Source organism: Cydia amplana, chromosome 7 (genome assembly GCF_948474715.1).
Source record: "Cydia amplana chromosome 7, ilCydAmpl1.1, whole genome shotgun sequence".
NCBI lineage: Eukaryota > Metazoa > Arthropoda > Insecta > Lepidoptera > Tortricidae > Cydia > Cydia amplana.
In genome coordinates this window covers 8298295-8324369 of record NC_086075.1, presented here as the reverse complement: position 1 = coordinate 8324369, position 26075 = coordinate 8298295, and the positions used below count along the sequence as shown (strand labels likewise).

Genomic DNA, 26075 nt, shown 5'->3' with positions numbered 1-26075 from the left:
ATTTTAAGGTATTAAAGCGTTGTAAAATACCTACCATTTTTCACTGGCGTGGGCTCAATGACCTTCCTCCCTTTTTTATTCCTCTTGATATTACAGGTTAACTTCTCGATAGCTTTCAGTATCTTTTTGCTGACTTTATTAATCGTTCTTCGTTTCGGATCGATGTACTTTTTCGTTAGTGGTTCGCCGTTGACGGTTTTTTCGCGGCCGGAGTTCGAACTATCGTCAGATTCGGTGGCAGAGGAGTCTGATACCGGATGAAAAATGTAAGGGCTGCTTGAGAAGCAAGGAGAGTTCATGGTGGCACATTAGAACACTTTACACTATTTTTGCAAAAAAGCAACCGGGGGAACGCTATTCTAACAGAGAGACACTGTTTTCTTAGGTGCTAATAAGTAAGAGACACTGGGTTTTAAGGAGCAACCAAACTGAGCAGAGTCTAGATGATTGTAGGGCAAAGTCGGCGAAGACACTCGATCTTAAGATTGGGCTGCCAGCCCGGCTGGCCTGTGGAGCGTGGCGGCCGCTCCCGGCCGCGCCCCGGGACCTTGGTCCTACATCGTTTGTTCATTACGATTAATGGCATTGTTCTATGACAGGATTGCGATAATTCAAATATTAGAGCTCAAACGATGTAACGATTTTGATAGTATAAATAAATTTAGATATACACCACCTTTAAGTACCTACGTGCCTATAGTCGTATATTTTGTGTCAGTGATGGAGCGTTCACAAAACTAAATTTTCACTGGCTTGCCTATTCTAGAGACAGTTAAGCTTGCAACAACGGGTTGCACTCAGGGAGTGCCGGCAAAAGTGAAAACTCAATCACTATTGCAAAATGTCTGCAGCACTATGTATAATTGAGGTTAACGCCATCTAGCTTTATTTCGTCGCATTACTTGAAACCCCTAAGCACATCACTGTTAGTACTCGAGTTATATTAATACCAGTTAGAGGGAAACTCACTAGATGGCATTTAAATCAATAAAGAAAAACTCAATGACATTGAAGTAACAGTTTTTCGATCAGGTCACGTGTCCGTCTTACGTCTTATGGTCACGTGACACCTGTTACGAGTTTAACATTTTTTCCCCATCACAAAAAGTGCACAGCGCCGCTAAAGAAGTTTTCACTTCAAAAATCTGACAAGATCTCCGGTGTGCCTACTCGTCGTCCGGCATGTCTAAATTTCCTTAGCATTTTTAAGTAATATCAAGAAGGACGTGAAATCAATTTTCGTCTGTATATTCATTCACCGTTAAGATCGGTTTTCCAAATCCCAAAATGTAAGCCATAATTTAATTATTTGTTAAAATGTGTTGATCCTCAAAATTTACAACTCTTCTCAAGTCAAGACATAAAACCTCCATTTCTCATCTACGCCCATTCCAAATTTACTCATTTTAGCTTTTGAGTTATCTACAATTTCAGAGTTAAGCCATAAACCGACATAACGCTAACAGTGTCGTCAACAACAAAAGGAAATAATAAACATTACAGCCGAAAAAGTAATTAGGTAGGAGTGAAGATAATTTTCTGCCCCGACGCGGATAAGATAGATTTCCTCGGGGGAATGATTTCCGTTTCAATGACTTCTTAAAAAAACTATTACAGCATTCGCTGGGATAAATGAGGTCTTTGTGGACGGATGACGCTGCTTTATTTTTGGGCGTTATGTAAAAGTGGGTGAAACTGTTAATACAATAAGCTTTTAGATCTTTCTTTTCTACATATATCACGTCAAATCTTCCAATGGCACACTAACTTGGTACTCGTAGTAGTTTATCTAATCCTAATCACGTATTATGGGGTACCTAATTATTATTAGGTACGTTTCCTACCGAAAATCCAATAAATTTTAAATCGAACGAATGTGGCGTGAACGATTGTGCCCACAGATAAATAAAAACCTAACCAATCCACCTTCTTCAAAATAAAATAAAAATATAGTTAGTAAAAACCATACGGTCGAATTGATATTAACTTCCTCCTTTTTTTTTAAGTCGGTTAAAAATATGTAGTTATCCAACTCCCTATGTAACGCCTGTAAGAAGTTTGAATGCAATTCCGCGGCGTTCGCATCATCTGTTGCTATAAAAACTCCAGTAGGCGTCTGAATAAATTTATTTCTTACGTCCAATTACTTGTAAACGTAAATATCAGATAATTTGACCCGGATTAGTATATTTTAGAAACAAAATTGCTATCGTAATTAATTAATAATACATTATATTCAGAAAATACCTTAGAAATCAGTTGCAAATCCGTATATCTCTCGAAAACCGAAAGGCAATTCCTAATAGAATTCGTTTCTGCAGCAATAAATGCATCTGCAAATTGCCAAAATCTGTCCGAAATACCGCTGCTACTTTCAAAGGGTATGCAGAGAACTCATTAATATTTCAATGCCTTTTACCCGGTAGGTAGGACTTTTTTCTGAAAACAAATGCAGTGATCTGCATTCAGGCGCGCCTCTCAGCCACTCCGATAGCTCTTTAAACAAGTCTTGAACAGTTCTCGTACTCACACGTGACTCGTAACTTGGGAGGTTTTAGTGAAGGAACTTTCTTAAAGTTCCACTAATGATGCAAGTCTTACAACTTGATAGGTTCTCTAGAAGTTAATACGCACTAAAATGAGTTCATATTGATAACATGATAACAGAATAAGCAGGTCGATTTATGAAGTCGATGCATAAAAGCTAAGAGTAATTAATTAATTATACAGATATTTCAATTATTTTTAATACATTTGGCCCTACCAATATGTAGGTAGGTGTCGTAAGGTCTAGGCCAAATGCCTTAATATAATCACATACTTATTAAGTAATGTTTCATTTGAATCGTAATATTTTCCTTGTTCCTTTTTGACAGCTGCCAATATCATAACTTGGCACTTAACCCTTTGGACGCTATAAACGCAAATAATGTTTATATAAGAGTTATAAATCCAGGCATCGGAGTTTTTGTCGCATGGTAAGACTAATAGCAAGCTATGGAGTCGACATTTGCCATAAATGTAAACTCTTATTCATACTCATACTCATTTATTTAATTTATCTTAAAATGCCTTTAGAGCGGTCGGTCGTGTATATTATCTTAGTCGAATTATATAAAAAAATATTTTTCTATTACATTATGAATTCATAACTTCAACTATTTTAACATACAACTATACAAACTACATCGCTGCGAAAGACCTAATGTCATGTAGGTACTGACCGCTGATAAAATTGATTAGTATTTGTCATGTGTCAATCACTGGTGATTGCAAACGTAGTAGTTATTTATATCTGTATGTGGTAAATACGTTGAGGAATATTCCATAATTAATTATTATGCCTAACCCAGAAATAGCTGCAATTTTGGCATGGATAGAGCCATAAAACGATTTACAATATGACTATGAAAAATCTGCTATAGTGTGCTTGAGTTGTGAAGTACAACTCGCCCAATTGAAACATACATTTATTGCAACAAATGAGGTTTAATAAATTAAACTTATATACGTAGTAACTATTTAGTAATCTGTTCTCATATTAAATAAAATTAATCATGAGTATGAGTATGAATAAGAGTTTACATTTATGGCAAATGTCGACTCCATAGCTTGCCATTAGTCTTACCATGCGACAAAATCTCCGATGCTTGATTATAACGTACGCTAAGATCACTTACGGCTATAATCTTGGCGTGTGAGAGGCATTTTTAATTATGATGTATTTATGGTGTTCAAAGGGTTAAAAAGCGGCCAAGTGCGAGTCGGACTCGCCCATGAAGGGTTCCGTATTTAGGCGATTTAAGACGTATAAAAAAAAACTACTTACTAGATCTCGTTCAAACCAATTTTCGGTGGAAGTTTACATGGTAATGTACATCATATATTTTTTTTTACTTTTATCATTCTCTTATTTTAGAAGTTACAGGGGGGGGGGGGACACACATTTTACCACTTTGGAAGTGTCTCTCGCGCAAACTATTCAGTTTAGAAAAAAATGATATTAGAAACCTCAATATCATTTTTGAAGACCTATCCATAGATACCCCACACTTATGGGTTTGATGAAAAAAAAAATTTTGAGTTTCAGTTCGAAGTATGGGGAACCCCAAAAATTTATTGTTTTTTTTTCTATTTTTGTGTGAAAATCTTAATGCGGTTCACAGAATACATCTACTTACCAAGTTTCAACAGTATAGTTCTTATAGTTTCGGAGAAAAGTGGCTGTGACATACGGACGGACAGACAGACGGACAGACGGACAGACGGACAGACAGACAGACAGACATGACGAATCTATAAGGGTTCCGTTTTTTGCCATTTGGCTACGGAACCCTAAAAATGGTAGAAATACTTAAATAAGTATGTCATAGTCAGCTTTATACTAGGCAAGTACCTACTTACCCAACATACCCCATGTCGCTAAACCTTCAGTTTTATTGAAGCAATTGTCACCCTAAATATGTTTTCAGGTAAATGATGTATTACAAAACGATATAGGTAGTTACCAAAACTATTCTAGGTAATTGTTTTTCTTATTTAAGCATAACAATTTCGTAAATATTCGTATTCAACGCTCCAATCAATCTTGAAAAATTCCGTGCCAAACATTAAAACTTTTCACTCTAGTGCGGTCTATCTACATGACTAGGTATTTGTTTCGTACAAGCCCCTTTTAAAGCACCGAGTATAAATCTGCGCTTTAAAAGAGGCATGTGCGATAATTTAACAGTACAATTTCTCATGATTTAATGTGTACGGGCGTGTCGCCAAGGTAAATTATTGCTGCCGCCCCTGGAGCCGTGTAAACGTATAACATAGTTCAAGATACTTATTGCCTCGTATCACCGATTATAAATTGTGTCGCAGGTATCTAGAAGCGTTAATTCCCGAGTAGCAGTCACAAAGGTGCGTACACGCGACGTGCTTCAGGCTTGAGGAAAGTCATCGACATAAATCCGTCGTATCGGAACCGGGGGCTTTAACAACCACCCCTTCCTTCCGCATAATACGTCTCGCTCAAAATTAACTGCGTTGCATACGTGACTACGGCAGAACTATGTAATATTTGATGCTTTAGGCCTCCGGGGAGTTTCTCATCACTTCAATGCCTGACATACTGTATCATGATTCATACATGACTGACACCGACAACAACTACTTAACTACTTATTTAGTGTTAATTTAAGGGTCACAATTACATTTATCTTTGCGTTTATCAATATTTTAATATCCTATTGCATTTGTAAATTTAAACAAGTTATAAATAATAAATCGTATTGGTTGTAAAAATTCTTTAAGTTCCTTTAAGCATCCATGCCATTAAAATAGGCATTCCACAAGAATGTCGACGTAACACTACTCTGAAATCTACTGATTTAAGGACAAGCTAAACTTACCTTCAGCGACATCGTTGTTCAGTTGCACGAAGTGATATTTAGCACTTGAAGATGCGGAGTTTTGCTCCTGATTGTTCGCTCTCAAATTATCGTTTCGGTTTTGAGTAGGCGTTGTCGGGAAATGTTCGTTTCTTGTCGATTGTTGTGTGGAGCCTTGATAATATTCTTTTGATGCTTGCGATTTCGGTAAACCAAAACTTTTTCTTTCCCCATTTATATACGAACTTTTTGTCTCTCGATCATTTTCCTCCCCTGATCCGTTGAAAACAATTTTTTTAATAGTCTTCACTTCCTCTATTTCACTTATCTTATGCTCAGTAATCGTCGAACGCTCCGTTATTTCCTTCGACTTATGAAAACTATTATCGCTCATGGAATTTGTCATATTTTTAGTCTCACTTTCAAATGTTCCGTTAAATTTGTGCTCTGGATTTAAGTATTTTTCAAATGGGTCACTATTTATTCGGTTGGATCTAAATGGGTTTTTCATTTCATTTTCATTTGGAAGACTTGGATTGTCTCGATTAACGTTATCATAAGAATTATCACTTTTACCATTGGCAGTAGAGTTAGCATTAAATCCAAACCCATTTATTTTTTCGGTAAAATTTGAGGAATTATGGTGACTACTGGATCCAAAATCTTTTGAGGCAAAGTACGAAGGGGATTTTAAATCTGGACTAGAGTCATTGGGCTTGTTAGTTTTATTTCTATCTAAAGTAGATATTGACGATTTCCCATTTGATATAGGAAGTTTGGAAGCACTTGTATAGTTCGAGGGCAATGTTGTATAAAAGGGGTTGGTTGGATGGAACTTGAGAGGCTGTTCGACGGGCGCGGCCGATTTCACTAGAGGGGTGGAGTTGAGAGAGGGTAATGAGTTTAGTGACGAGCGAAGGGGCGATGACGGGGCCCAGGTTTGAGTTATCGGCGGCTTGATGGTTGCATAGACTGGCTCTTGCAGCGTAGCTTCTTCTGTTGATGCCAACAACTGTGAAGGCCCTGAAACCAAACACAAATATGTTAATTGCTTAAACTGTTCTGAGATGATAATAGTAACATTAGTAACGTCGAATAACGGTAATAAAGTAATAAAGAAAAACAAGCAACAACGGTTGCACTCCGGGAGTGCCGATAGAAGTGAAAACTCACCTCACTATGTTACCGACGTCCAGTAACACGATACATACGTTTTATTTCTTTATTATATATTATTATCATTCTCAAATAAGATCACACTTTTTCATTACTTAACATGTTTATTTAGATACTGCCATGACAACGTCAAATTATTTGAACATAGGTAAAGTGTCTTGAAAAGGAGTCCGCAACATAAATGTCAAATAACATTGAGTTTTTCTTTATTGATTTAAATGCTATTTAAATTATGAGTGGCCACCTTACGGGGCTTACGGTCACGTGATCGCCTTACGCCCCTTACGGTCACGTGATCGCCTTAATACGCTGTCTCGAGCATTTTTTCCCCACCTCTAAGTGCCCAGCGCCGCTAAAGAAGTTTTCACTTCAAAAAAATAACTCTCGATTTACACTATCAATTGAACAAATAAAATGGGGTATTTTTTTATTTATTTTTATTTATTGATATTTAGGACAACAACAGCCGTAAATAAAAGTTTTACATATGAATGCTTACATAACAGATGGCCAATAACAGTTATCCATAGATTACATTTTACTTAAAATAACGTAAGTAGTATCTAAGTATTGCTTAACATATTAAACATTTAAAAGCTTAAAAAGACAGTGTGCTAGTCATACAAAATGCTCATCATTAATTTAATTATGAGGTTTTGATAATATTCAGATATATAAATGTTAGTTTAGGTTCGTAAACGATTATCATGCAGTTACATACTAGGTACATGTAGGTATATTTCGTGTTCATGAACATTATACATACAGAATATAGTTCGTTGTTCATTTCAATTCAAGTGCATATGCTTCAATAAATGTGCATTCAATTTGTTTATTTATAATTTTAGTTGTAATATATAGTTTTTAATTTTAGTTTATGACTTTTACTTTAAGGTTTCATTTGTTTTATAAATATCTGCAGTTCGTTCAGTGTGTGTGTCCGATGGTCAGGGTAAACAGACTGGTGAATAATTTTAATCTTAATTTTAATTTTATTATTTTTTTAAAAGTGTCTTGTGTATATCATTCATATATTTCTTCTTAGAACCGAAAAAGGGGGGTCCGCAGAATAGTGTAGTTGCAAATATGCAGCAAAAGTAAACACAGGCAGAGACTTTAGTTTCCAAAGTACAGGAATGATTTTATATCATAAAGTTTAATCTAACATAAACTTGAGCATTGCTCTAGTCGTTCATTGTGGAAGTTCCTCCGCTAACTCGTCCTCATAGTTATATTTCCTTCCAACATTCCAAGCAAACAGCGATAAAGTCGCCGCCTTGTAAATTGTAATAGAGCCGTTATACAACGGAGGCATATGTAAAGTACATTCAAGAGTACTTGTGAGTCACAAGTTGTGACTTTTAGTCGTAGTTCGCAAAATAGAATGTCGCGAATTTCCAATAGTCTTCGGCCGCGGAGAATTATTGTCAATGAAAGCGATGATGGTGACATTTCGAATTACGTTTTTAATGTCAACGCAAACAAGCCTAACCCTGATGCTTGATGGTAAGCTGTTCCCGTATTACAGACGCTTGGAACTTTAGTGGTGTAAATATGCATGATGCGGCTCTATTAAAAACCCAAAGGTAATTTTTTTCTTTTTTTCTTCAATTCATTAGGTATGCTTAATCGAAGAGAATAAGTTATACTGGTTCGATTCGCCCGTGTTCTCCAATAAATCGTAATTAAACCCCGGCATATGCGGACTTGCGATAAGTACGAGACAACAACAAAAGGAAAACTAGTATATGAATTACACGTTTCTTGGCGAATATTTTGAGATTCATATTGCGAGTTAAATTATAACAGACGGGCGTACCTACGTGAAGGATTTTCATAAGCCAGGCACTAATGTGTGCGGAGCTAGACTGGATTAGTCTCAAACGTAATAAAAATAAACCAAGGTACCCTGGGAATATTCCGTTGCACATAATTGCCTATTTCTTTAGAATTTGTGTCTTTGAAATGTAACTAGGTACACAAAAAACTCGTAATTCATAAAAAATTAAGTTTTGTGATGGAGGAACATTGTGCGAAAGGAAGAGCCATAGGAGCCAGCGCAACCGTAATAGTAAAAGTAACCGTAGTAATTTTAGTACATATTGTTGTATATTTTGGTACATATTGATAACTTGCTTTTAGTTAGGAGCGGTGTTTCTTTATCACCCCTAACTTGTTGTACAGTAATTCTGTGAAGATAATAAAAAAAATATCACAGGGTGCTATTGCGGCTTACATAGTACGGCAACTATCAATTCGGGAATACACTTTCACGGTCTTACGGAATTTACGACAGCGACATTTCGCACCTACAGGCCATACCATACATCCTCAAGTTTATCTCGGGTTTTTTACGGATCCAAGGCTCGAACTATGGCTGTAACGGGACTCGCGATTTTAAGAAATACTTAACCGAAATAATATAAAGTTTTATTTTATAGTTATAGCTAAATTAATTTAGTTGTACCTAGCTTTTAGATTTAAGAAATATTGCGTGCTGGACCTCGGCAGATTGTGAAGGACTTTTTGTATATACTAACACCTTTTGTACCTACTCACTTTCATGCAATAAAAAAAATTATGATTATGATTATAAATTCGTGACAGAAATAAAGTCATTACCTGACTGTCACGCGAAAAGAGGGCTGAGATTCTTTGGAATTGCCTACACTTCAACCCAAGCAGCCTTTAGTTCATATCAATTGCAGGCATTTGAAGGGACAGCGATTATGATTAAACTCACTACTGGATTGAAATAACATTTCACGTAATTTCTTATTAGTTGGGCTTACTTAGTTGTAATTTCTTAGCTCTGACCACGCCTCTTATATACAGATAGATATGACTATTTCATGAACTATATCTGAATCCCTAAAGTCTTTTCTCCTATCTTTGCATTTCCTAATATTGTTTGTCATAATGATCACTTGTCCTAACACTAAACACCCTAATTTTGGTTTCCCTAATTATTGATTGCTTATCCTAATGTTATTAAGCATATTTTCTTTTTTGCGAGGGCCGCAGTTCTAACCCTAACCTAACCTACTTTTGTGGCAGCAAGTTCTAAAACCTAACCATTTTTCAGAACCTTAATTATGGAAAATAATCGTTAGGGCATGTGCCCATTAGGATAAACCAGTTAGGGCACAAGTGACTTTAGGACAAACGTTAGGGATTCAGAATGACACCCCTATTTCATTAGTTAAACATAAGGAACCACACTGCATAATCCTGCCACCGGAGCCACTATGAATTTCTAACAATAAGCCAAGTAAAGTATAGCCGGGAGTCTCCGTCAAGCCGAGAGATTGCGACTAATCTCATCCGCGGCCAAAGCCGGGATGCAACCGACCCGACGCTATTGCAAATCAGTCGATATATATATCACACATCTACATTTTAGAATGCACTAGCACAAAAACACAAATCGCATCTTACTCTTCTCCCATCATCAAGCACACCTACTTGTCGCTGACAAAAAAAAAACGATAACGATTGGCGATAGATGGAACAGTCGGATAAATAATCGATCAACAACTGTCAAGAGTCATGTAGAGAACCGTTAACAGTGCAGTCAGACTGACCGACCGAACGGGAATTAGGCAAACGCTTATTGATTACAAATATTTTTGGAAATTAGATGTGAAAAACCCGGCCAAGTGCGAGTCGGACTCGCGCACGGAGGGTTCCGCACCATCAACAAAAAATAGAGCAAAACAAGCATAAAAACGGTCACCCATCCAAGTACTGACCCCGCCCGACGTTGCTTAACTTCGGTCAAAAATCACGTTTGTTGTATGGGAGCCCCACTTAAATCTTTATTTTATTCTGTTTTTAGTATTTGTTGTTATAGCGGCAACAGAAATACATCATCTGTGAAAATTTCAACTGTCTAGCTATCACGGTGCGTGAGATACAGCCTGGTGACAGACGGACGGACGGACGGACAGCGGAGTCTTAGTAATAGGGTCCCGTTTTTACCCTTTGGGTACGGAACCCTAAAAACGAGGCTTACATTGTTTGGAAATGCAATATAAAATTGTAATTGTTCTTAATTGTAGCCTGGTTTCATTTCTATACTAGTAAGTGGCATTCGTTACATTAGGGTTTTTTGCAAAGCAAATAAAGCTGATAAATCTGGAGTTTTTTACGATCACTTCCGGAAGATGGTGTCAGTCAATAATATACAAATATAATCTGTCACTCCTACCATCCATTGTCTGACGACTTTTCATAAGCCAAATGAGTCAGAAGATCAGACAGAGTATCTTGTTCAACTAGCATGCATTTATGAGCATGCAACCAGAAGGCTTTGCGTGTAGAGGTACAACGGAGGTAGTAACTGTTAGGTACTTATGCAACCAAAATAATGTAAATGGTAATTTACCTATGCTATACAATTGTTACATATTTGCTACTGTTTTCCAATAATAAGAGACGTGAAAATTATTTATCCTTTTCCTAATGTTAAAAAAACGGAGTATACTTACAATGTCGAGTGTCGACAGGATCAATTTGATTAATAACTAATAACACATAGGGTTGCTTTGCATACAAGAATATACACAAAAGTTTTCATAGCGCGTGCTTAAGTTAACCGTACTTCATAATAAATAGAGTTTATACCAAAATAAGAGTTAAAAAAATAACGCAGTATTTGAAAATAGGTCCCCGCTTAGCTTGCAGATGGCGTTTACAGACCGCTGCAATCGAAGTCTGTATGCAGTCCGAGATTTATCTAGCGGTAATTAGTTCGCTTCCTATATTTCCTCACTCTCTCAGTTAATCCTTAATGCGATTCTGTTTCTCACTTTAGATGATTCGTATAATGACTAAAGACATTAACGTAACGATGGATGACAAGTTTCTAAAATTGCGAAATATCCAATGTGGAATTTTTTGAAAAATTCTGTCTTTTTACACGACTGCCCAAACAAAAAGAGTGTATTGTTTTCAGCGTTCATGTTTGTATTTCCATATGTGAAAAATTGAAAATGCGATAAGTGATATAAGCGTCCTATCAATTTATCACAACAATCGACTGAGAAGCTATAATTTAAATGAAACATGCTGCCCTAAATTTTTTTTTGTCCCTTTCAATCGCCTGGCTCCCAAATTTCTTTAAAACTTTAGGTTAATTTCAGTGCCCCTGTTATGATGACGCTCCGGACGCTCGCACCGCCTGTAAAGCTGTTCTTAGAAACAGTACAGTCACCTGCAATAATATATTGCTCTTCGAAGGCCGCAAAAATATCAAACAGATATCCATGTTCCTACTACCTCACGGTACGGTCAATACACTCGATACATAGTAGACACGATATTGTAGAGTATAATATTGTGACCACAAACTTGAAATTTAATAGTACATATTCCGATTTCAACAGGGTATTTGACTGTATTTAAAATAAATTATTTTACACCATGCATGAAATAAATCACCCGAAGATTAATAGAGAAACGTAGACAGCAGTTATTTTTACGTACAATTTCTATTTTAAAACCCGTATAAAACTATAAAGAGTAGGTAATTTGATTGTGACGTCACATACACATACTAGTGTTTCATATAAATTCCATAGAAGCAAAATCGTTTTGACAGTTCGAAAAAAGAAACTGATTTGACTAGTAGTCAAATACCCTATTGCAATTACCGTGGATATTGCCAATGAACGTGTTAAAATCCCGTGCCCAGTGGGCAATGCCCACAGTCGTGTCTCGCCGCCGGCGCAGCGAAGGCTCCATGCATTGAACGTTAGTGTTCTAGTTTGTATGTGACCGGCGCCGTGAGAAACGACAATGTGCACGGAACTTAATAGTATCTGAGTATTTACGAAACTATAGAAACATGCCTAGGCGGAGCACTAGATTCGCAAGCTGCTGTTTCATACTATATCTAAAATTTACCCTGAGCAGTTGGTAAGAATTTATTAAGTACCTACCTATAGTTAACTGACTGGGTAACTATAACTAATAACTATACCCTCACTATGGGTTTTACGGAGCCTTATACGCTATATAACGACCTCGTCCAAGGAGATGCAATGTGCATGAGCTAGGTTTATGCAGTGGCTAGCGAATGTCAGTGTCAAAGTTATGCTGAAGACTTGGCTGTATGCTACTGATTTTTATTGTGTAAGTAAGTCAAAATCAAATATGTACTAAAACTGCATGGATGCAATACCAAAACTTTTGCGCAGCAAAAAGGTGTGTTTAGTATACTTATACAAAACCAAAAAAACAGAACCGTATCTATTTGAGAAAATATATACAGCAAAGTTTGAGTAAAAACTATACGCTGAGATAAGTTTCAGAGATCGGTTAGAACTTTCGTGTGCCTAGTCCTTTACTCGACGCGCGTCGTTTCCATATAAAATTTGAACAATATGGCTATTATTTCAAAAGTCAAATAGGAAAGGTTAAAAAGGGACCATCGTGTTTATTTGCACGAATGGCAAACAACACAAATAACATTCAATAACTTACTTTTCAATTCGCTGCCTCTGCTTATTGATCTTCGCCGTGGTGACATCTCTCGGTCCCTGCGGGGGAAAACTTGTTTTAATAAATATTAGTCTATGACAGAACCTGACGTGGGACAGCAGAAGGATGACAGCATTGACAGCTAATTGATAACAATATTTATATAATTATACATAGTATAAGTATAAACTTATACAAAATCCCTCTTGCATGTTTTTGTTTGTCTACAAAAGCGCATTATTATAACATTGTGAAACGTTGGGGGTAAGTGAAATATTGTAACCAAGAGTGTTAAATTCACGACAGCCGTAGGCTAAAGTGAATAAAGACTCGTGTTTGGAATATTCATACCCCCGAAGTTACACAAGTTCTTCTCAAGTGTGATGAAAAACGTTGTGTAGAAGAATTTTTTTAAAGAGTTAATATAGCATGAAAAATAACGATAGCTACATATGTTTTACTGATTTAAACTTTCACGATTTTTACACATTATTAAATTGTACAACGGGACTTAATCGCGTATCTAAGTTTTAAGATTTACCTCCGACGTTTCGAGGACGGCGTTGTCCCCGTGGTCTCGGAGAAGACTGGCTAAAGTTGACATCAGCAAAACGAAACGTCATCATCATCATCGAAACGTCTGAGGTAAATCTTAAATCTTAGATACGCGATTAAGTCCCGTTGTACAATTTAATAATTATGTTTTGTAAATATAATTTAATGCATGTATTAAAACGACTAATATGAATCTATTGCGATATGTACATAATTCCTACCCTATCGCAAGTTTCACATGCATCACATCGCCAGACGCACGCAAGTAACACGAGAAAGTCCATTTGGCCCGTCATACAGAGATTAAACTAAGTGCTTCAATTTGCGGCCCCGGCTAATCTGCGAATGGGCCGAGGCCGATGTCCTGCCCGTGAAACACTGAAGAGTGATCGGATTAATTCTGGTATGATGCGTTACTTAATACGCCAATATATCAGTACCTAAAGCTTAGAACTCTTAGAAGCTTGCTAGCAATGCTTCGCGCTCGGAAACAAGTTATGAAGTGTTACAAAACACTCGAGCAAGGTATGGTTACAGTTACATGTAATATTATAGCAACAAATTAATTCATTACCTTTATAGGTCTAACTTCATTCAATTTACATATCTACATAGCTCAGTGTCGCTTTGTCTTGGAAGTTCACTACATTTTACGTATCTATAGTATAGTAAGTTCAACAGTCAAATGAAAATCGTGCATTTAAATCACACTCATATATTATTAATTTATTCATTACCTATATTTTTGCAATTATTTAGTGGTCTACTACTATGTATAAATTCATTCACCGCCTCCTGCCACATGATTATCAATTTACGCAATAAGTTCCAACTGTTACAATCAAATAAAATAGTGAAAAATCCACATCATTGGAAATATTACATTTCCATACTAAAGCTCTACAGGTATATACGAATAACGTTCCATTTATGGCTTTAATCGCACATTCTTTTCCATTGTTTTTCTCTGCCCTCATTCTACTCTGAAGCTATTTTTCCGCGAACCAATCTTCCGCATTTAAACCGCAAACTTCGTATGTGAAAATAATTAATAAGGCCTGGAAACAAAAACGCTCGTTGTAATTTTGTTTACGAGGAAACTCTGAAAACTTTTTCGATTAAATTACTCGGCAAAAGAGCCAACGGTTCTAAATATTGATGCCTGTGCCTCATCCTATGATTTCTCGGTTGCACTCTAAGAAAGCCGGAGTCCATTTGGCAAACCCAAAAATTTTAGCAAGCACTAGTTTTTACGTAGATATACGACTACTAACTGAATTTTCAATAGAGGGGTAAAATCAAAAGAAATGTCGTACGTCACACCACACGTCGAGAAACCTAATGGTACGAGCCGGGGTTCGAACATTAGATTTCGGTTGTCGGCGCTGCTCTAAATACTAAATGTCCGATTGTATCATTAAATCGGTGCATAGTGCAACAGAGCAATGTGATTTCAAACCAATTTCCAAGTTTATTTGACGTTGTATGTTTTACTATCTACCCTTTTCGGACTGCAACCTTTGGGGTCGTATTAGATTTTAGTAAGCCATAAATTATGGACCGCTAGGGCAAAAACGGGGGCGTTTCGTGGTGGTAAATAGTGCGGCGTGGAAGTTTATTTTTATCCACAGAAGTTATAGTTTTATATACCTACTTACAGATAGGATTCTACTGCAATATTTACTACGAGCATATCGTTTCAATACTTTTAATTATTATTTTAATTAAAATTCTTATTTGTTGCCCGTAACAGAAAAAGTAGCATCTTGCTTTTGCCACTCGTGGTCAGGTCGTTGATTGACGGGACGATTCCCTCACTTTGCACAGCGTTGACTTGACAGAGGTATACTAATATCCATAAGCCCGACTCGCACGCGGCCCGCTCCCCGCAGCTGAGCGTGGCTCTTGCCACCCGTCATAGATGATGTTTCCCTCCCGCCGCATAGTTTTGACAAAGATAGAAACATTTTCACTTACTCATTAAGCCCTAACCGCAGCACAGGCCCAGCTCCGCGCAGCATGGCGTGAGCGTCTGCGTTGCTCATGCCACGCGTGGCTCGCCCGTTGATGGATGAGATGACATCTCCTTCCCGCACGCCGCACAGCGAAGCCTTCCGCCCTGGGTTGACCTGGAATAGAAAAAAAACCGTTAACATGACATCATCACCTTGGACATGATGATGTCCATGATGGACATCAGTCCATGATGATCGAAGAGCTTGTGTTTTTTTCGCACCTGTGCAAGAGTTACATCCTCAACGCAGGGTAAGTAAGGCCAAGCAAATCGGACACAGAGTGGGAGGATTCGTTGCACATGGAATATTTTCTCTGTCTTTCTTAGAAACCACGGGAAGAATGCTGTCCTCGAAACGTCAGAAGTAATTTTGACGCTTAAGTATATGCGATAACGTCACGTTAAAGTAGACAATGACAAATTGACAAACTCCATAAACTTAATTACAATCATATAAATTTTCCAGGTTGTTAGGTTTTTTTTTGTAGTAAGGTACATTTCTTTTTCTACTCACGTACTTTTATTTGTCATTTAAAGGGTCGTGCACACACCTTTAAACCCCTACCTTATAGTTGTCAAGACAAGTCTTTAGTCTATTCCCCAAAAAAGAATTTGTGCATACACGCAGTATCTTTTTGGCGATTTTACGATACTTCATGTAATGACCACATAAAAAATATTGAATGAAATACAGTGTTGCCAACCTTATTTTAAATGTCATCTCTGACAAATAAGCGAACCACAGACATGTTCTTTTTTTAATTTCATTCATTCATTCGTTCTTTTCCCGCCCGTACCCTCCATTTTTGCTACTTCTTGAATTAAAAATATTTGTTAAATTTACAATTTTATTTCAAAGTAAGTGCTTGGTCGTAGAAAAAGTATTGTATGCAACGTTGTTTAACTGAGTCAAAAAATACTCGTGGCGTCTTTATTAACAATCTTCGGCTTCGCCTCAAATTGTTACTCACGCCACTCGCCTTTTTTGACCTCTCTTAAACAACGGTCGCATAAAATACTATAAATTATATGTGTGCATGACATTTGCATATGATAAATCTTTGAAACACCTTTGTTTAACAATTATATCCTCAATTGGTTTTATAAAATGCTAATAACTATATTTTTTTCCAAACACCAGCTAATCCCAGCGATACGTTTTACCGTGGATAGGTATTTTGTTTGGCTTAAAGCGAAAAAATATCCGGCGTTTGTATGCGAGTAACTGTGCGATATTTGAATTCACTTTGATCACGTTCGTGCCTCGTATCGCACACTCGGAGTGAATTTATTTTTATCTCAAGTATCATTTCGGAAACATTTTCCCACTTTCATAAGCAAATGTGTATGACGTTTACAAACCGCGTTGTGTTCCCGCCGCCGAGCCGCCGGAGAACAAAACTTCAGCATGTTCCCTTCCGGAAAGGGTTCCACCCACTTCCTGCCTGTGGCCACCCCGACCCACACCGGTTCACACTTAGCACACCACAATGCGCCTTAACATGAGCACAATTAAACCGTTGAGGTAGGTCTTTTAATCTTTTAGATCGCTGAGCGCGCCGGCACGATCCATATAGTTCCGATAAATATAAAGCTATATCAAGGCAGCATTTTCACCGAGGCATTTAGAAATGTACACAACAAATTCCAATTGAAGGTTTTGTTACATTTAGCTGTAACATATTCTGAATTGTCATGTAATTATTTTGTTTGGTCGAATCACAAATGCAGTTCACAGTATGCCTTTAATTCAATATAAACAAAACAGATCCGGAGATTCCGGAGACAAACGACACACAAATTACACAGCAAAAAAATTAACTACTTAATGACTTAACTCTGATGACATAATTAAGGGAAACACGCGATTGTCACAACATTGTACAAAAAATACAAATCACTGGTCGTAAGAAAGCTCGAAGCGCTACTGAGCTTTCAAGGTGTGTTATAGGCAATTTTATCGAATCATCGTATGGGCATTATTCGAAAATGCATGCGCCTCGTGACGACACACACCCATTGTTATGTCGGGGGCTAGTACTCACTTCGAATATTAATCTCCACTAAGCTGAGTGAGGAATTGTGTATTGTCATTGCACAAGTTATTGTGCAAACCAGAATAACAAGACCTCGAGATCTGTGGCAACTATGCATAATCGGAAAGAGCTTTAATATTGGTTAGCCCACAGGTAAACTCGCCAGTGTTTGACAAGCGATCGAAATGACACCACCGGTGGTTTCCGTGAGCTTGTGTTGTCCAGGAGACGTAGTAGGCCAATGAACTAGTAATCGCAGAATCTAATCCTATGAGCTTCTGATACTTCCACACGTTCTTGCCAAATGTCGATAGGTAATCAAAGTTTTATTTAAGTTGAAAAAAGTAAAAAACTGGCAATTTATTTAAGAGCCCAGAACTCCTAATGGTTATAAAAATTAATCCCTCCTCCTGTCAGATACAGAAATTAGAACAGATGTCGCTCAAAAAAAGTAAAGATGATACTTTAGCTTTTCTTCAAGACAAGAATTTTTAATAAACTGTTATTAGTTTATACAAGTCCTGAGGGGCGTTCGGGGCCTAACTGTAGTCTATCTACCGTGCTAATTTAGTTTTGAAACTAAATTAGCACGAGAAAACCGTCTGAATACGTATCTTTAAGGCTTTAGAAAATGTTTTAAATCGCCCTGGTAACAGCACAGCCCAGCTCCCAGCCGTTGAATATGGAAAAGAAAGGCTTTCGCGGTAAAGAAAATTCAAATTGTGCAAGTGCAATTGTCCCAAGTGTAAGTAAGTTCTCCAGCAAAGAGCTTAACCATGTCACTTCTTGGTCCCGGATAATGGGAATTTTTAACGAATTCCAAGTTGACAAGAAATTGAAGTAATGTGAAAAATACGTTTTTAAATGAAGATTTTAGTGTGGGCACTTAAAGAAGATATGAATGCCATTTTTTATTGAAATCTATTTAAAGATGGCGTGTACAACTTTAAATAAAATTACCCATTAAACTGTTGTAGTATCTAATCAATACTAATTTTATCAGGTTAAAACTTACACTCGAATCTTATACAATATCTTATCTTATTATAGTCTCGTATTTTCCAAACATCCATTAAATCTCGGAAAATTGAAGTAGCAATCATAATTCAGCCATTTGCTAACTGGATAAAATGCTAGCTAATTCCTCAGAGCTTTGCGAACAGTTATAAGTAATGAAATGCGCAAGTTTCCGCCATTGTCACTTGCTTTAACTGAAAACTAGATCAGAGGCTCGTCTGCGCCATTCCCAGCATTCCAGAGCCTTTGAAGTTAAATAGCTTAAATAAGTTGGTGTTAAAATAATACTTTTAGAGCAAAGTTTGCAAACTGTTTTGCTACAAAACGAAAGTTCGCCGTTAATTCAATCAATAAAGGCTCGACTCGACCACACTGAAACTTGGCTCAGTGGCTGTGAAAACGTTGCGTCAGCGTATTTTAAGTTTCTGAGTGATCCATGTTTTAAGTAAGGTCAGCTAGGGAAATTGCAGCTATGGGACAAATGCGACTAGTCTAAATCACAAGAAGTGAGTCTAGAGGTAGGCACACTTTCGGCAGTCATAAGTGGCGCTAGCTTTAGACTTCTTGTATTATTAGAGTACATAATTAGTTGCATTTGCCCCATAGTTGCCATTGACCTGACTTTATATAATTATAATAAGGAATATGTATGCGTGAAAAACTCTCAAATGATATTTTAAATTATTGTAGTACGTAAGCTACACCTTAGAATGCTTCCAAAAACCGATTAACGCACAGACAGGCAAAAGTCCTTGGTGACAGGATTTTACTTTGGCTTATCTTACGTAATCTTTTGAGGTGTGATACTGCAAATTAAGTCGACCAAGATGTCCACCGGTGCCTTTGGAAAAATATGATAAATAAAAACAATTGGAGACGAGGGAGCCACTTATTGCATTTATATTGTTAAAAATGTCACGATTGAAGAGGTGATTACGCGACCATATATTTGCTTACTTGGAAACTCTGCGTGCTAATGTAATACTGCCTATGTGTGATAGGATAGGGAATATATTGTCGCATTGTATGGGCATAGGCAGCGTTACACGACCATCGCTAGTAGCTCCCTGTCGTGCGAACCGTATGAAAGTGTAAAGGGTGTGAAAAGCGGGTCGTAGTGAGGTATTGGGTGTCAAGTAAGTCTGGTCGAGTTATGTTTGGGCGCATTAGCAGGCGGGACACGTTTGCCGCGTGACTCCGCGACGCACGTGGGTTGCCTATACGATATAAACCCGTATCTACTGAAATCCCATGCCCAATTTATTCTATTTATTTAAAAGGCATTCGGTATTTTGCACTTAATCTTGTATCAGATATTTATACACGTAGTGAATTCGTAGGCATTTGGTTTGATGGCCGAGAAGATTGATAAAAACTTAGAAAATATGAAAAGGGAAGGATTTGTGTCTTAAATGTTTGTTTGTATTAGTCACATTTTAACGGACGAGGCAACGGACGTACATATATTTAGCTTGCTTAAATTTACTTGTTGTAAGTTATATATTCTATGTAAATAAAAAATGCGAATGGACTGACAGCGCTAATGTTAATAAATATATAGATAAAAATCTGGCCAACAAAAGACTATAATGCGACACATTAGATATAAGGGATGTCCAAGAAATGAATACCAAATAATTGCAAAACCTCTATTTTATTTTATTTTATCCGTTACGGAACGGAAGCTCATTTGATCCGTCTTACGAATCGGTGGCATTGTTAACGCGCCGTCACACGAGAACTGTCAACCCGCAATCTCGACGTAATGATGCTCGACTATGACCTCGCGGAGGTCGGACTGGTGTCATTGTAACAGCTTACCGAGACGAGAAGACTCGGAAGAACAACCACTATTTGACGAGGTGCGAAGTATGTTGCGAGGGAGCTAAAAACAATAGACACTGCATAACATAGCATTGTTAACCCGCAATCTCGACGGTAATTATGTTTCATTTCCTTTATTTATTTTTTAACCGACGAAAAAAACGGAGGAGTTTCTTTATTTATTTTTGACTATGACCTCGCGGAGGTCGGACTTGGGGCCCAGCCAAGATGACAATCATTGATAGAAAGCGCCAATCAAAATTTAAACAATGTATGGAAATAGTCACGTGACTTTTTCACCTCGGTCATCCTCGGTACAGTTTTTCTTTTCATTTGGCGTTTGTCGAATTGTTGATGGTTTAATTGTCATCTTGGGTAAGGCCCCCAGATGTCAACCTGTAACCGCTTACTTATAGAAAAAAATCAGAACTACCAGTATTTAGCTAGGCAAGAAGTATTTTCCGTCCGAGGGAATTAAAAGCGATAGAAATTGCACAACAAAGCACTGTCAGTCTCGACCACCATTGCAGTATTTAGCTAAACGCAATAGTATGTAGCGACGGAACTTTTCCGAGGCGAGGAAAATCGAAACAACCAGTCGCAGAAGTCGCATCATGCTTGCAACAACGGACGAAAAGACAAACCAACATATTGGTTCTCTACGAAGTCACACGAACTGTGTGGTTCACTTTCCTCTATTAAACATCAAAAATGTTTATATTGGACCAAAAAAATGTATTAAAACAAGAAATTAATGAATTTTGGTCAAAGTATCGGAGGTTATCTCGTGGCACTCAAAACGCTTCATACGATGGTACGTCGGCCTCCTCGTATACTATACAAACAGAGGCCTGTGTTAGATAAAAACAAAAAAACTTATCTCTTGCAAGTCATGCAACCAACGAGAATATGACGCCTGTATTCTCATTACTAGTCTCTCTTTAGACGACCCAGCACAAATGTACCATTCAAAAACAAATACTAGTTACGGAAAGAGAAGTCAAGTTATACTAGCAACTTCTGAATGAGGTAGATGAAAAGGCCCTTAATCCAAATTAACCGCTTTAATCGGACAGATTAACCGCGCTCGAACATCTTAGGTAATTAAGGAAAAAGGCTAGCATTCATACGAGTAGGTGGACAATGGACATATGTTTCTTTGTTAAAATAGTGCACAAATAGTGTTTGTGTGTAAAGGCATAGGACATAGTTCAGTAGTTTTCCTCTTTCTCTGACTGGCTTAAAAGTGTGACTTGTTATAGCATTTCCGTAGTTAATTTACAATATAAATGCCTACTATACGTCAAAATCTTAGAGTTAGAAATATTATTAAGACACGATTCTTTATAATACCTACCATAGCTGCTAAGGGGTTAAAGGATATTTATTGTAGCTCACTGGTCCATTAACACGTTCAACGTCTCGTGCCATATAAAACCGATGGTATCAATCATGTAGTTCAGAAGACAGTTTCAGTTCTAAATATAATAGAGACCCAACAACAACAAACAATTGTTATTGAAGGATAGCTTATAAAAACCGACTCCACTGATGAAATAAACAAGCATCAATTAACGCAAGTAAGCTTAATTGCTTAGTTACGTTTAATAAACACTTCTAGCGATTGTCCCGCCCTAGTCATTAGTCGTTGTTACAACTAAGGCAACCTTCGGGCCAGATGTTTTTATACTAATTGAATTACTTAATCGTTAACTAAGTTTTGCATTTAAAGAGATTATGTAAGCGATTTAAAAGTAGCGTCCCCGAGCCACTTTAGAAAATACTTAAATGGCACCTGCATACTTAAGTTTTATAAGAAAACTTTGCCTGTCGAACTGCCGCCGCCTAGCAGATTATTCTGGGCGTCAGTTTTCTGTTTTCCTATTTATTTTGTTTTGATTTATTAATATGTTCTCTCGTATTCGCTATTTATTGCAGATGAAAGGGTTTGTAATAAAAATGTCTACACCATGCCGGAATGAACGTAATTTGTTTTAGTTATAGGATTTATGGATATTCCTGTAGAATGTGCTATAGGTTGTTTATTAAAATAAAGTTATTTGCTCGTTTAGCAGACCTAAATATTTCAAAATAGTAATTGATCAAATCACTTTTTTAAGCCTAAAAAATAAAATACACTAAATAGATAAGTAACAAATCAAACAGTTGTGAAATTGTATACCTACTTAATACAGTAGTTAATTGAATATCTAAATTTAATTTAATTATATGAGGAGCTGTCAAAGCGCCTTATAAAGGCTTCTGTGGTGAACAGAGGGTTGGCCAATATTTTGCCCAGCGGATCAGACATCCAGCGGAGCAATGCAGCCATCCTTCTGGGTACCCTACCGAGCGACCACGATCTAGGCCAATTTTTTTATTTTAAGTGTTTTTATTAAATTAATGAGAATTCTGTAAAAAAAAAATATATTAATCCAAGCAGTTATTTATATCATTAGCAAAAAGCATCAAATAAAGTTATAACTTTTCATTTTAATTTTGGTTATAATTAATTCCATTATAAAAATATAATAGCGGATAACAAAACCGTCACCTAATCAAAATACAAACAATCCAGTAAAAGAATCAACATCGAATGAATAAAGCGTAATTAATAGACGTTATTATAAAGCTTCAAAATAAATTAAAAGTGGAAAAATTCACTGTCTTGGGTGGGACTTTAACCCACGACCACTGGATCACTAGTACAGTGCTCTGCCATCTGAGCTACCAAAACCGTACCCAATTCAGCGAATATTTCCACCATATATGAGCCCTAGGGCTCATATATGAATAGGGTGAATTTTTCCACTTTTAATTTATTTCGAAGCTTAATCTTAAATTTAGACGTTATTATAGACAATAAGAATGATAGCAGTTAATTCAGCAGGCAATAAAAGTTTCCCCTCTCGTTCTCATCGCGGTTAATATGTTAAATTTAATAAAGCAGGTTGATTCCGAAATGATTGATTATTGTTTTCCGAATAAACAGTTGTCACGATCTTACTCACATCAAATATGCGCCGCGGAGTATCGCTCAAGCTCTGGAAGTAAATAAATTATGTAGCAATTCATTACGGAGGGAAAACACAAGGAGATTGATGGAAAAACAAATGTGTATTGGGACGTAAACACAAATTAGATACCTACAATTGTTAGCAAATAGTGCCCGACCGAAACATGTTTTTTTGCCGAAACCGAAGGTTCGGCATTGGCTCTAGTTTCGGCCGAAACCGAAACCGAAACTTTTGCAGATTTATTAAAGTCGTTGACTAAATTTCATTAAACCACTTTTATACACATATTAGGACCGCGTCGACCGTTCAGTGGCGCCATCATTAGGGGAATTGTGTTTTCTAATAAACCAATTAATTTCTGTATACATAAATATTGTTGTCCTAATACTTGCTCCCCAACTGTTGGTCTTTGTCACATAGTTTAGTTTCATAGTACGAAGTACTATTTATTATGTTTCGGCCCGGCCGAAAGGTTCGGCCGTTTTTTGGCCGAAACCGAAACTACGGCCGAAACATGATTTTATGGCCGAAATTGGCCGAAACCGAAACAGAATCTTCGGTCGGACACTATTAGCAAATAATAAAAAGATTTGGAATAAACAAGTACAGCCATAAATACCTACTGTATGTCGAAGCAGAGTGTTCGCAATTATCTGAAGTTCTAAACACGATCTTCTATAGGTATCCTTAAAGGCGATTGAGTTTATCTATAATTATCATATTTTAGACCTCAAAAACTTTGACCATAGATTTATACCGCGCATGCGAAAATTAACGATTTATTATTTTCGTCATTTAATACAAGCTTATTGGCCTTAATACAGCGGTAGTCATATATGTATTTGAAGTTTCTAAAACACCAATAAATTACTTCGATTGTCAATTTAAGTGTTTCTTTATCGATACAAAAAATAGGTACTCGTCAGGCGGCGAAAACGTGGTCTATCACACTCTGGATCTCCTTGTGTATTAAATAGGTTCTAAGGATGAGAGCCTCAGAGGAGAATAATTATTATTCTATAGGTCATACACAAAACCTACATTTGTAGGTACCTATGTAAAATGTGTCAACTGAAAGCAAGTTTGAGAAGTTTTTGATTTAGTTTAGGCATTCTAATGAAGAAAAAAAAAACGGTTTGCTGTAGTTTTATGAAATTAAAAATTTAGTTTATAAAAAGTATTACATTTATACAAAAATCTAATTCTAGATAGAACGAGTAGGTAATCCCAGTTTTTTAATGGGTTCACATATGAACACCTTATGTAGATAGCCTTTTTATTCCACACATTAATATTTTTCAAATATGTAACAGAAACGTTTGTAATGCTAATATAAATTGCCTCAAATAAATGTACGGACGTGGACATTTAAAATTTAAAGCAGTATGCGAACGGAGCACGCTCTAAGTAATTAACTTTCCTAATCCATCGGGAATAGAACCTGTACCATGATGATACTATTCAGGGTGATTGGCTTAATGAAGATGGGTTCTGGCACGACACCAGTGCGGTTAGGCTTTTTACGTTTACGGCAAAGGAACCCAAAGCGCCAAAAGGAGCCCGTTCGTTGAGTAATGAGAAATCATATTACGCTTTTAGGATTCCGTAGTCAACTAGGAGCCGCAGTTTCGTCGTATTCGTGTGTCTGCCCGACGTCTGCGACTTGAGTGGAGGGTGTAAAGCCAGAAAATTAGAAGGAAACAAAAGATATGGCGCGCCGCGGGAAACTTGTTTAACGTTTTACCTCGTTTACTCAGAAAATATACTTTGGCTTAAAATTTTGCTCGACAGGTCCCGCGGCTATAGGTATCAGCCGCAAAAATATATGACACGCCTATATGGCTCTACAAATAGGATCGTGTCAGATAATTTTGCGGCCTTCGTTGTGTAACATATTATTGCAGGTGACTGTACTATATTGCAAACTAGCGTCCCGCGCCGGCTTCGCACGGGTTAACCAATTATGCATAAACCTTCCTCTTGAATCTCTCTATCTATTAAAAAAAACCGCATCAAAATCCGTTGCGTAGTTTTAAAGATCTAAGCATACAGACAGACAGCGGGAAGCGACTTTGTTTTATACTATGTAGGTAGTGATAAGACTGACTTACCCGTGATATTCTCAAAGGCTGGTTCTGATCGACGCCCCCATGCATGCGGAAGCCCCAGGGCGCCCCGCCCGTCAACTCAACCTCGCGCGCCGTCATGTTATTACACCATTGCTCTCCCAGTTTCTTTTCACTGCTGAAGAAAACCTTCCTTGTACAGAGCGCGCATTCTGTTTCTTAATTCGTGATGTCAGATTCCATACTTTGATGATCTGCAACAAAACAGAAAACAATGAAAAATAATTTTACTTAGTATTGGTAATTTGGTGGGTGGTTACATGATTTGTAAAGCCTTCACATGCTACATTAGGGTAAACTAATATACGCATTTAGGCAACTACTCATTTGCTCACAGATGTACAAGGTAAGCATATACAATACGTAATAGCGTTATTCTAGATTTGTGCATTTACCAGTGTAAATCAAAAGTCACTTTGGCAACGCCTCTCACGGAGACGCCATTGTTG

The 26075-nt window shown here is 37.2% G+C and overlaps 1 protein-coding gene across 1 annotated transcript in view; it reads right to left on the bottom strand.

Moving 5' to 3' along the window:
- The window catches only part of LOC134649758 (PDZ and LIM domain protein 2-like), a 45460-nt gene extending 19753 nt beyond the window's left edge, over positions 1-25707 (bottom strand). Inside the window, exons 1-5 of the mRNA XM_063504589.1 lie at positions 25612-25707; positions 15570-15721; positions 13041-13096; positions 6059-6401; positions 5400-5479 (exon numbers count right to left, since the gene is read on the bottom strand). Coding sequence (XP_063360659.1) covers positions 5400-5479; positions 6059-6401; positions 13041-13096; positions 15570-15721; positions 25612-25707 — 727 coding nt within the window. The remainder of the gene's footprint in view (positions 1-5399; positions 5480-6058; positions 6402-13040; positions 13097-15569; positions 15722-25611) is intronic.
- Between the last annotated feature and the right edge of the window lie 368 nt (positions 25708-26075).